The sequence below is a fragment of the Lissotriton vulgaris genome, chromosome 10, assembly GCF_964263255.1.
Source record: "Lissotriton vulgaris chromosome 10, aLisVul1.2, whole genome shotgun sequence".
In the NCBI taxonomy this organism is placed as follows: Eukaryota; Metazoa; Chordata; class Amphibia; order Caudata; family Salamandridae; genus Lissotriton; species Lissotriton vulgaris.
Window position 1 is genome coordinate 56938975 of NC_141698.1, and position 13117 is coordinate 56952091.

The following is a 13117-nucleotide window of genomic DNA, read 5'->3' on the forward strand; positions in this document are numbered from 1 at the left end:
GTACATGTTTCGCGCCTCATTAATGTACATGATCTGGAAATTCTGATGTAACAGTAGAATAAACAAAATGCTAATAAAAATTATATATTTTTTAAGTACCTGTGTGGCGATGCTCAGCACTACATAAAACGCCTAAACAAAAACACATACATTTACCCCCAATCCCCACGGATGTACCATGTTACAACGCATACCATTACAACTACCTACCATTACAACGTAACAATTACAACGCATACCATTACAACGCATAGCGCTTAGAGGTGCTGGATAGTGGTAAGTATAATTTACTATTCCAACTCCAGTCCCCGTGGACACTAGGGAAGGTGTTAGATAGTAAATTAAACTTATTCCCTATCCTAGAGCGCCCCCCAGCGCAATGCGTTGTAAAAGTTGCGTTGTAATAGTAGGTAGTTGTAAAAGTTGCGTTGTAACAGGTGTATACCATCCCCACACATTTAATCTGGAAACATAGGGAATGTAAGACTGGATCAGTACTTCTTCTTCATCATGTACCCCAGCAAGGACCAATGTGTCTCAAGACACTGTCAGACCCTTCCACCCCCACCAGGACCCTGTCTCAGGTTCATACTTGATCTTGAACCACAAGTGACTGGTACTCTGTAGGCTTCAGCTGGTTGAACGCTAGAGCTATACATTCTAAAATATCAGACCTGGCTTGGCAGTTCAGGCTAGACTGTCCCCATGAGGAACAGGGTCAAGACTGCTTTGCATATGGCTGGGTCTGAACTGGGGTGGCGAAGTGAGCTAAAGAACGATGATGGATTCAACCCAGATCTGTGCCTGGGGGTGAGTGTCTGAAAAGTTTCAGTGTTCCGTCCATCATCTCCTTGTGTTTGCTTTGTTCACCCTAAGTTGGCAGGGTATGCCCAGCTGTGGGTCCCTTGCTCACTTTGCCACTGGATTCAAGCTATTCTGGCTGGTGAGGGGTGTTAACCTGAAACCGGTCCCAGTATGCCTGTTTCCGGCCCAGGGAAGACCGGTCTTGGCAGTTCAGGATGGACTGTTCCCATGAGGCACAGGGTCAATAATGATTTTGCATATGGTTGGGTCTACACTATGGTGGCATGGTGAGCGAAAGAATGATGGATTTAACCCAGATCTCTTGACTGGGGGCAAATGTTTTGATTTGTTCTGCATTCCGTCCATCAATTCTGTCTCTTTTGCTCCATCGCCTTAAGTTTGCCACTCGATTAAACTATCCTGGCTGACGAGGGGTGAAATTCCGAACCAGGTCCTAGGATGCTTGTTTCCAGTCCAGGGAGGACCTGGCTTGGCATTTCGGGCTGGAATGTTCCCATGATGAACAGGGTCAAGACGGATTTGCATATAGCCTGGTCTAAACTGGGGTGGCATGGTGAGCAAAAGAATGATGGATTTAACCCAGATCTCTTGACTGGGGGTGAATGTTTCGATTTGTTCAGCATTCCGTCCATCAATTGTGTGTGTCTTTTGCTGAGGAGATAGTGCCAGCAAAGCCTACATGTGACCAACCAGGTCAGAGGGAAAGAGAGGGCCTGTAAGCCAGGTTTGCACTCCACAAATACCACATACATAGGGGTGCTACAAAGTGTCCTGAAACTACTCCCCCAGATATTATCAAATTTGTGTGCTACTGCAAGGCTTTAATCTCGGTGTGTGAAGTTGGTTTGATGCCCGGCCCTCGTTTTGTACCACTTCGACCCTGCTCGATATTAAGCGGGACCTCCGTGCTTAGCACATGCTCAGAACTACTGTGGTAAGACGCGCCCAAACTACACACGCTAGAAGTGCTAGACATGCGCTCAGTACCACATGGGACCAAAGACACTAACAAGCACACAGTGCTATAAGACACAAGTGCCATACATATGCCTAATAAACATGTGCCTGATACCAGGGGGAGCTTAAGTGCCATACATGTGCAGTATACCAGAAGGGACAGGAAGACCGAAGTGCCATACATGTGCCCAATACCAGAGTGTGCCAAAGTGCCAAATATGTGCCCGATACCAGAGGGACCGAAGTGCCATACATGTGCCCAATACCAGAGGGGAACAAAGAGCCAAACATGTGACCGATACCAGAAGAGACCGAAGGGCCATACATGTGCCCGATACCAGGGGATTTCAAAGTGCCAGACATGAGCCCGATACCAGAGGGACCAAACTGCCAAACGTGCCTGATACCAGGGAATTCCGAAGTGCCATACATGTGCCCTATACCAGAGGGAACCGAAGTGGCCGATACCAGATGAAACTGAAGTGCCATACATATGCCCGATACCAGAGGGAACCGAAGTGCCATACATGTGCCCGATACCAGAGGGATCCGAAGTGCAATACATGTGCCCAATACCAGAGGGAACCGAAGTGCAATACATGTGCCCAATACCAGAAGGAACCGAAGTGGCCGATACCAGAGGAAACTGAAGTGCCATACATATGCCCGATACCAGAGGGAACCGAAGTGCCATACATGTGCCCGATACCAGAGGGATCCGAAGTGCAATACATGTGCCCAATACCAGAGGGAACCGAAGTGCAATACATGTGCCCAATACCAGAAGGAACCGAAGTGGCCGATACCAGAGGAAACTGAAGTGCCATACATATGCCCGATACCAGAGGGAACCGAAGTGCAATACATGTGCCCAATACCAGAAGGAACCGAAGTGGCCGATACCAGAGGAAACTGAAGTGTCATACTTGTGCCTGATACCAGAGGGAACCGAAGTGCCATACATGTGCCCAATACCAGAGGGAACCGAAGTTAAAACTTTATAAATAAATACCAAACAAGTGCCTTATACCAGTGGGAACCAAAGTGCGATATATGTACCGGATACCAAAGGGAAGTGATGGAGCGTGCAAGTGCCAAACAACAGGTGACCCAATGCCATTAATGTGCCCAACGACAGGGGGCAAAGTGGGATACATTTGTCCAGTACAATAAGTGTCAACGATGTGTCGAATATTATGATGGACCGAAGGGACATGTATGTTCAATACAACATGAGTCTGAAGTGCCGTGTGTGTGCCCAACAGCAACATCTGGGAGTGGCGGGTCTGAACCCAGGGTACCCCGGTGTCCACGGCCAGGTGTGGCCGTAGCACAGCACACTCCAAGGAGCCAGCCTGCTGCAGGAATGTGGACGAGGCGAGCACAGCTTTGAAAATCCCGCAGAGCCAGTTCGACTGCACGACTGGCAGAAGCGCGCCTCTGCACAGGCAGCTGCGCCCAGGGCCTCTGGATGAGTACAGGGAACACTGGGGGGGGGGGGGGGCGAGTGCACACCTGGGGGAGAGTGTGAGGCTCGAGAGGGGGTCCCTAACTTCTAACGAGCACAACATCAAGTTTAACTTCTAGCGTACAGAAAATCCTGGAAAAACTCCGCGAGAGCCATGCTGCCCCGAGGCAGACCCAAGACAGACAGACTCCGAAACCCAAGAGGGGCGTTTTATCTGTTAAAAGACAATTAAGTGGCAATAAAACACCAATAAAATGGCTCATTTTCACAGCCTGCGTCTGTTGTCAAAACACAATGTATCTACTTCCTGTTTGTGGTCAAAGCATCCACACAACTGCCAAGAGGGAGAGGATGTGGTCCGACTCCGTCGGCTAGACTGCCGACTTTGGTGCTGGTCTGGAAACCAGGGTTCGAGCCTCGGGGTCGCGTCCACATCCTGTGATTCTGGGCAAATCACTCAATCTCCCCGTGCCTGAATGTGTAATGTAAATACAGTGCTCATGTAAAGCCTCCAATACCTTCGGGTCGAGTTCTCGCTATATAAATATGCAATAAAAAAAACATAACACCAACATGGAACACATGCAAACCACCCAGCAAGAAACCAGCACAACACCAAAATGTGATGCATGCACAACAATAACAACCAGGAAGAAACCTGCACTACACCAACATGGAACCCAAGCACAACACACAGCAAGAAACCTGAACAACACCAACATGGAACACATGCACACCACCCAGCAAGAAACCTGCACAACACCAACATGGAACACATGCAAACCACCCAGGAAGAAACCTGAACAACACCAACATCCACAACACCCAGCAACACACACACCACCCAGCAACACGACACCAACATGGAACACATGGACAATACCCAGCAAGAAACCTGAACAACACCACCATAGAAAACATGCACACCACTCAGCAAGAAACCTGCCCAACACCAATATGGAACACATGCAAGCTACCCAGCAAGAAACCTGAACACCACCAACATGGAACACATGCACAACACCCAGCAACATGCACAACACCCAGGAACACACACACCACCCAGCAACACAACACCAACATGGAACACATGGACAACACCCAGCAAGAAACCTGAACAACACCAACATGGAACACATGGACAACACCCAGCAAGAAACCTGAACAAAGCCAACATGGAACACATGTGGACCACCCAGCAAGAAACGACCCCACACCAGTACCATGGAACACATGTACAACACCCAGCAAGAAACCAGCACAACACCCACATGGAACACATGCACACCACCCAGCAAGAAACCTGAACAACACCAACATGGAACACATGCACACCACCCAGCAACAAACCTGAACAACACCAACATGGAACACATGCACACCACCCAGCAAGAAACCTGCACAACACCAACATGGAACACCCAGCAAGAAACCTGCACAACACCAACATGGAACACATGCACAACACCCTGCAACAAACCTGCACACCACCAACATGAAACACATGCACACCACCCAGCAAGAAACCTGCACAAAATCAACATGAGACACATGCACACGACCCAGCAAGAAACCTGCACAAAATCAACATGAGACACATGCACACCACCCAGCAAGAAACCTGAACAACACCAACATGGAACACATGCACACCACCCAGCAAGAAACCTGCACAACACCAACATGGAACACATGCACACCACCCAGCAAGAAACCTGCACAACACCAACATGGAACACGTGCACACCACCCGGCAAGAAACCTGAACACCACCAACATGGAACACATGCACACCACCCAGCAAGAATCCAGCACACTGCCAAAATGGAACACATGCACACCACCCAGCAAGAAACGTTCACTACACCAACATGGAACACATGCACACCACCCAGCAAGAAACCAGCACAACACCAACATGGAACACATACACAACACCCAGCAAGAAACCTGCACAACCCCCAGCAAGAAACCAGCACATCATCAACATGGAACACATGCACACCACCCAGCAAGAAACCTGCACAACCCCCAGCAAGAAACCAGCACATCATCAACATGGAACACATGCACACCACCCAGCAAGAAACCTTCACTACACCAACATGGAACACATCCACAAAACCCAGCAAGAAACCTTCACTACACCAACATGGAACACATGCACACCACCCAGCAAGAAACCTTCACTACACCAACATGGAACACATCCACAACACCCAGCAAGAAACCAGCGCAACACCAACATGGAACACATGCACAACACCCAGCAAGAAACATGCACACCACCAACATGGAACACATGCACACCACCCAGAAAGAAACCATCACTACACCAACATGGAACACATCCACAACACCCAGCAAGAAACCTGCACAACACCAACATGGAACACATCCACAACGCCCTGCAAGAAACCTGCACATGGCCAACAAATATGACACCACCTGTCACACTAACACAACAGCAACAGCAAGAAACCTGCACACCACTACCAGAAGGCACAAACAGGAACAAAAGCAGCACCTGTGCAATGCCTCCAGGCCATGGCAAGCCCCAACACTAGATGTGACAGGTACCCAACATTAGCAAGGACCAGTGATGCCAACATCACAACCAATCATGCCCTGTGCAGAAGAGGCCACATGGAATAACTGACGTGCTCAACACCACACAAAAGAAACTCCAATTTAACAGCTAATCTGATGTCCGCAACACCAAGCAAGAGACATTTACAGCACCATATTTGACACCTACACAGCTCTACATACAACAATAGTACAGCGACTGCAAGCATTACACCGCAAAATGCAAACTATGCCATCCACATAAACCATACAATGTGACAGCTGCCAAAGCCCACCAAATATGGCATGTGAACAACATCCCCAAATGGAAACCGTGGACAACACTAATGAAAACACATGGGAAGCAACACCACAAAAAATGCAGCAGCACAACAGATCAAACGTGCACCTTGCACGAAGGAGCCGGCCAAGACACCACCAAAGCTGACAGCAGCCTTGAGTGACACCTGCACTGAAACACACACCTGCACTGAGCAAAACTCATGCAGAAAAACCCCAAAGTGGGACACAAATATGACACTTGAACAGCACAAGTGTGAAATCTGCTCTACACAACGACGAAGAGGCATGCACAGCAAACACATGTCAGAAATCAACATTAATGGTGATCAGGGGCACAAAAAGCCACGTTTAACGTCTGAGCAACACAAAGAAAAAAAGATATGCTTAGCAAGATTGTGACACTTACACACCAAAACCTAATGTCAACCTGGCCAAAACACTAAGTGAAACACTTGCACAATATTATGTGTCACGCCCTAATAATAACAGCTGCTTCAACTGGGACCTGGGAGGAGAAGCACAAGTCCAAGGGGAGGAGAAGCACCACAGGTCCCAGGAGAGGAAAGGCACAGGTCACAGGGGAGAAGAAGCACCACCGGTTCCAGGGTAGGAGAAGCACCAGAGGAGGAGAAGCACCACATGTCCAAGGGGAGGAGAAGCACCACAGGTCCAATGGGAGGAACATCACAGGTCCCAGGGAGAAAGCACCACAGGTCCCAGGGGAGGAGAAGCACCACAGGGCCAATGGGAGGAGAAGCACCACAGGGCCAAGGGGAGGAAAAGCACCACAGGGCCAAATGGAGGAAAAGCACAGGTCCCAGGGAGAAAGCACCACAGGTCCCAGGGGAGGAAAGGCACAGGTCACAGGGGAGAAGAAGCAACACCGGTCCCAGGGGAGGAGAAGCACCAGAGGTCCAATGGGAGGAGAAGCACCACAGGGCCAAGGGGAGGAGAAGCACAGGTCAAAGGGGAGAAGCACCACATGTCCAAGGGGAGGAGAAGCACCACAGGGCCAAGGGGAGGAGAAGCACCACAGGGCCAAGGGGAGGAAAAGCACAGGTCCCAGGGAGAAAGCTCCACAGGTCCCAGGGGGGAGAAGGACCACAGGGCCAAGGGGAGGAGAAGCACCACAGGTCTCAGGGGAGGAGAAACACCACAGGTCCCAGGGGAGGAGAAACACCACAGGTCCCAGGGGAGGACAAGCACCACGGGGCCAAGGGGAGGACAAGCACCACAGGGCCAAGGGGAGGAGAATCACAGGTCAAAGTGGAGGAGAAGCACCACAGGTCCCAGGGGAGGAGAAGCACCACAGGTCAAAGGGGAGGAGAAACACCACAGGTCCCAGGGGAGGAGAAGGACCACAGGTCCCAGGGGAGGAGAAGCACAGGCCAAAGGGGAGGAGAAGCACAGGCCAAAGGGGAGGAGAAGCACAGGTCAAAGGGGAGGAGAAGCACAGGTCAAAGGGGAGGAGAAGCACCACAGGTCTCAGGGGAGGAGAAACACCACAGGTCCCAGGGGAGGAGAAACACCACAGGTCCCAGGGGAGGACAAGCACCACGGGGCCAAGGGGAGGACAAGCACCACAGGGCCAAGGGGAGGAGAATCACAGGTCAAAGTGGAGGAGAAGCACCACAGGTCCCAGGGGAGGAGAAGCACCACAGGTCAAAGGGGAGGAGAAACACCACAGGTCCCAGGGGAGGAGAAGGACCACAGGTCCCAGGGGAGGAGAAGCACAGGCCAAAGGGGAGGAGAAGCACAGGCCAAAGGGGAGGAGAAGCACAGGTCAAAGGGGAGGAGAAGCACCACAGGTCAAAGGGGAGGAGAAGCACCACAGGTCAAAGGGGAGGAGAAGCACCAGAGGTCCCAGGGGAGGAGAAGCACCAGAGGTCCCAGGGGAGGAGAAGCACCAGAGGTCCCAGGGGAGGAGAAGCACAGGTCAAAGGGGAGGAGAAGCACAGGTCAAAGGGGAGGAGAAGCACAGGTCAAAGGGGAGGAGAAACACAGGTCAAAGGGGAGGAGAAGCTCAGGTCCTAGGGGAGGAGAAGTACCACAGGTCAAAGGGGGGGGGGGAGAAGCACAGGTCAAAGGGGAGGAGAAGCACAGGTCAAAGGGGAGGAGAAGCACAGGTCCCAGGGGAGGAGAAGCACCAGAGGTCCCAGGGGAGGAGAAGCACCAGAGGTCCCAGGGGAGGAGAAGCACCAGAGGTCCCAGGGGAGGAGAAACACCACAGGTCCCAGGGGAGGAGAAACACCACAGGGCCAAGGGGAGAGAAGCACCACAGGTCCCAGGGGAGGAGAAACACCACAGGCCCCAGGGGAGGAGGAGCACCACAGGGCCAAGGGGAGAGAAGCACCACAGGTCCCAGGGGAGGAGAAACACCACAGGTCCCAGGGGAGGAGAAGGACCACAGGTCCCAGGGGAGGAGAAGCACCACAGGTCCCAGGGGAGGAGAAGCACCACAGGTCCCAGGGGAGGAGAAGCACCACAGGTCCCAGGGGAGGAGAAGCACCACAGGTCCCAGGGGAGGAGAAGGACCAGAGGAGAAGGACCACAGGTCAAAGGGGGGGAGAAGCACCACAGGTCAAAGGGGAGGAGAAGCACAGGTCAAAGGGGAGGAGAAGCACAGGTCAAAGGGGAGGAGAAGCACAGGTCAAAGGGGAGAAGAAGGACCAGAGGAGAAGGACCACAGTTCCCAGGGGAGGAGAAGGAACACAGGTCCCAGGGGAGGAGAAGCACAGGTTCCAAATGAGGACACAGACCATAGGCCTCAGGGGAACAAAAACACAGCACCCAGAGGAGGACAACGAGCACATGCCCCAGGGGGGTAGAAGGGCTTGGGAAGGAGAAAGACCAGTGTTTCTATGGGTTAAGAAACACTATAGGTGCCAGGGGAGGGTAAAGACCAGCCTGGGAAAGAGCAGTTGGCATGGCACAGGTGGCACCTGACATGGGGTACGAGGAAGTCCCACTGGCTGGAGCTGGTGAAAAAGGCACACGTCCCTCGGATGGCAGGGGTGAGAGGGTACCCACTGGGGGTGTGGGGGAGATAGGGTGGTGTTAAGGCCACAAGTCTCCCGGGTAAGGAGGGCACCAGGCCAGAAGTGGTGAGAAGGGGGACAGAACAAGCAAGGAAGAGTCGGTTTAAGAAAACAAATTCTTTCCTTGGTTGATACAAGGAGCCCGGGTGGGGGGGGGGGGGGGGGGTGCAATAAGTGGCACATCACTGTGGTGTGTTCACCAGACATGCCATATATGGCTCTGTCATCAAACCCACAAGCACAGAACATTCTCACCCCTTCCCCGTCGTATTACAAGACTCCCAGGCGACAGATGTTCCACATATAGGTTGATGAGACCCCCGTAGCAATCCACGAGACCCCCCCCCATTATAGCCCTTCCTGCTCCCCTCCCCACTCTCTTAAAAAGCCAAGTTATCCATACCTGTGCCCCCCATGGTGCGGCTCGCGGTCCCCTCGGAGCCAGGTGTGCGCTCGTTCCTGGATCACGGATCCGATCAGATCTCCCACTGCTGGCGAGGACAGCTTGAAAGGGCCGGAGTGCAGGAAGGGAAACCGTGCCTACAGGCGATGGCGGGTCCTCGGAGCACAGGAAGGGACTCTGTGCCTACAGGCGATGGTGGGTCCTATGCCTACAGGCGAATGGTGGGCGGGTCCTGTACAGGCGACTGGTGGGTCCTGTGTCTACAGGCGAGTGGTGGGTCCCGTGTCTACAGGCGAGTGGTTCCCGGGTCCTGTGTCTACAGGCGAGTGCTGGGACACGTGTTACCTATGAGTCCAGCTGAGTGTTAGGTCCTCTGCGTACTGACGCTTGCAGGGCCCGCTGTGTCCAACTGGGAGCTGGGTCCTGTGTACGGATGAGTACAGAATCCTCAGTGCACAGATGAGTACGGAATCCCCTGTGTACAGAACCCCCTGTGTACAGATGCGTACGGAATCCCCTGTATCCAGATGAGCGCAGAATCCTCTGTGTCCAGATGTGTGCAGGGACTACTGTGTACACACGGGTGCTGGCTCCTCCGTGTGTACAGATGTGTGCCGGACCAGCGGTGTAGAGGGGAGCGTAGCTCCTTCTCTCCGTACAGGTGTCTTCGGCCCCCTTCCTCCAGGCGCACCTGCTGCGGTGTAATGTTTGATTAAATATTGCAGCAGCCTCCCTGCTCCGTACCTGTGTGCTCACTCGCCTGCCTCGGGCAGGTGAGCCTGGGAAACCCCGCCCGTCCCACACGAATCACATCCTAGATCTTCAATCCTACAAGGAGCCCCGCCCACCCCACACCGGACCCACCCAGCTCGAGGGTAGCCCCCACCAGACCGCCAGCACACCCCACCAGACCGCCAGCGCACCCCCACCAGAAACTCGAGAGGTACCATGCCACAAAGAAGCAGCGCACCTATTTGTGTGTTTCGCATTGCATTCTGGTAGTTGTGGTTCTGCACCTGCAAAGGGAGGAAGAGGAAAGAAACCTGCTACAACCAGAATGAAAATAAAGTCCCACAAGCGAGTGACTTGCCCCCAAACACCAGATATGGGAAAGCTCCCTGAAGCGGTAATGCACAGTGACCTGGGACGACGAATAGTGCCAGCACTTTTCACATACGTAATAGACACTACCAGCCCAGCACTTCTCAACAAGGATGCATCACTTTTGGTATACTTTCACCAAAACGCGCTTCAAGGTTATGTGAGAGGAAGAAGCAGGGTTATAGTGCAAGGCAAAGTAGCCCCCACCCCCCGCACTCCCCCCCCCCCCCAAAAAAAAGTGGCCCACATATGCAGATCGCGCCTTTCTTGCAAAACATTTAAAGTGTTTAAAGTATTATGAAAAAATAGAAGGGGGAGGGGGTGTTCTAAACGAGACATTTAACGCACTGCTGGCAGGAGTCTTTTTGCACGATGGGGTACCACACCTGAACATGTGAGGCCGCTTCTGCTCAGGCCCCGCCCCTTCTCAATCTGCAGACATCAACGGGCCGGCCCAGAAGAGACAGGAAATGACACCGCCAACCCTTGGTTAAGGGGGGTTAAGAGTGGCCCATCAACTCCTGGTGAGGCTGCTCGGGCCCCCGCTGGGCCGCAGGCGGCATCTCAACAGCCCAAATCGGCCCCCATGCTGCCCTGAAAAGCGGCCACCAGCTGCCGCTCACACCGGCCCATCGCCCGCTGCCCCCTTTACCCACCCGACCCTGGGAATAAGAGGCCACGCCATCGGGCTCCCATACAATCAGTAAGTGCCAGCACTTCTCGGAAGGTCTGTCGAATCTCCCGAGGGGTGGTACTGCCACTTCTCTGCAGGAATATTCCAATGGACCATTCACAGCAGGGTCTGCAGAAAGGGGCCAAAAAAATGATGAAGGTCGCTGCCCTCTTAAAAATACCCACGAGCACAGCAAAACTGTCCCGGTTTAAACGGGGCAAACCCAGCACTTCATTGCAGGCAGCAGACCCTTGGTGAGTAGATTGTGTCACAGTATTACTGCATGCAATTTGAAGGGTTTTATACAACCAAGAAGTGTTGCTGCCAGTGACTAGGATGCTCATAGGAGTTTGGCAGAGGGGATGCTTTGGTCTGCCAAAGTGGAAAGAAACCTGCCACCTTGAAGCGGGCTAAGCGCCTGCCATATTTAGGACACTGCCATCACATGGGTCTCGGGGTCTGTCCATCAGGAGTGGCTCTTGTCCATCCGTTCCTGGTTGGCCATGAGAGACCCACAAATCAGCCATGGCCAGCCGTCACCCACTGATGTTGGTGTGGTGATCCACCGTCAACCATAAATAGAGTTATTCACCCTCCATCTTAGGTAGCGCTTCAATGTAGCCAATGCAAAATGGCCACCTGTGCCTCACACACTCCACACACGCACACATCCTCAACACACGCCAAACGGGATGCCCATGTGACGTCTATGCTGCATGTTTATGGGCGAAAAACCATGTCATAGGGAACTGGTAAACAACTTAATAAAGATGAAAGCGGCCAGGAGGCATCTATTACTGTCATGGAAAAAGGTCCCCTGGCTGCCCCCAAAACCGGTCCTAAGATTCTTGTTTCTGGTCCAGGGAAGACCTGGCCTGGCAGTTCGGGCTGGACTGTTCCCATGAGGTGCAGGGTCAAGACTGATTTGCATATGGCTGGGTCCAAACTGGGGTGACATAGCGACCAAAATAACGATGGATTAAACCCAGATCTGTGCCTTGGGGTGAGTGTTTGAAAAGTTCGAACACTACCGTCCCATCATTTTATTTTGTAATGTTACTGTCCCACTTTTAGTCCTCTATAGACCGGTATGGTTACACTGGTCATGCTCAGAAAAGAGGGTGGACGTGTGTGCGTGACCAGACCACAGTGCTTGCTCTGGGTCACAAACAGTGTCACAAAAGTACCTCCAGGGCACATGCTTGATAGTCGTCCGTGCTGAACTACAGCTTGCGAAAGGTGAATGTAAGGCTGGAGAGCATGCTCTTCAGGACCACTCTCCTCATCAATCAAAGTCATTGGTACACATTTAGTTAATTTTTATGATCAATGTGTCCCAAAATGTACTCATGAAATTATTTTCAACAGGGGGTCGGAATGAAGCGGGAGTCGACAGACGACAACTAGGAAAACTTAAATAAAAAATTAAAAACCACTTACCTTGCGCTCACCACATTGCCGACCTGGCGATGTACCAAGCGCAATGTAAGTGTTTTTTTTAAAATTTTGATTTAAGTTTCCCTTGTCATTGTCTGTCTTCTCCTCTCCGCCCCACCGTTCTTACCTGTACGGGCCGCGTCTGATTAACGTTGTTTTGTTGCTTAATTTAAAAACACATTGGCCCAGCAGTCATCAAAATATGGGAGTGGAACCATAACTAGTAGTAGAATCAGTGGCAACTAGGTGTTCAACAAATTTTGTTGCACACAATCAAAGCCCTTGAGGTAAGTGTATACAAAGTAAAAAGCATCACATCATGACCTAAGGGTTGAAATCACAAG

At 52.1% G+C, this 13117-nt stretch overlaps 1 protein-coding gene across 1 annotated transcript in view; it reads right to left on the reverse strand.

The window, feature by feature from the left end:
* The window catches only part of SCNN1B (sodium channel epithelial 1 subunit beta), a 163674-nt gene extending 153332 nt beyond the window's left edge, over positions 1 to 10342 (reverse strand). The window contains exon 1 of the mRNA XM_086940444.1: positions 9563 to 10342. Within this exon, the coding sequence (XP_086796570.1) occupies positions 9563 to 9575 (13 nt within the window). The 5' untranslated portion in view covers positions 9576 to 10342. The remainder of the gene's footprint in view (positions 1 to 9562) is intronic.
* Positions 10343 to 13117: the final 2775 nt, after the last annotated feature.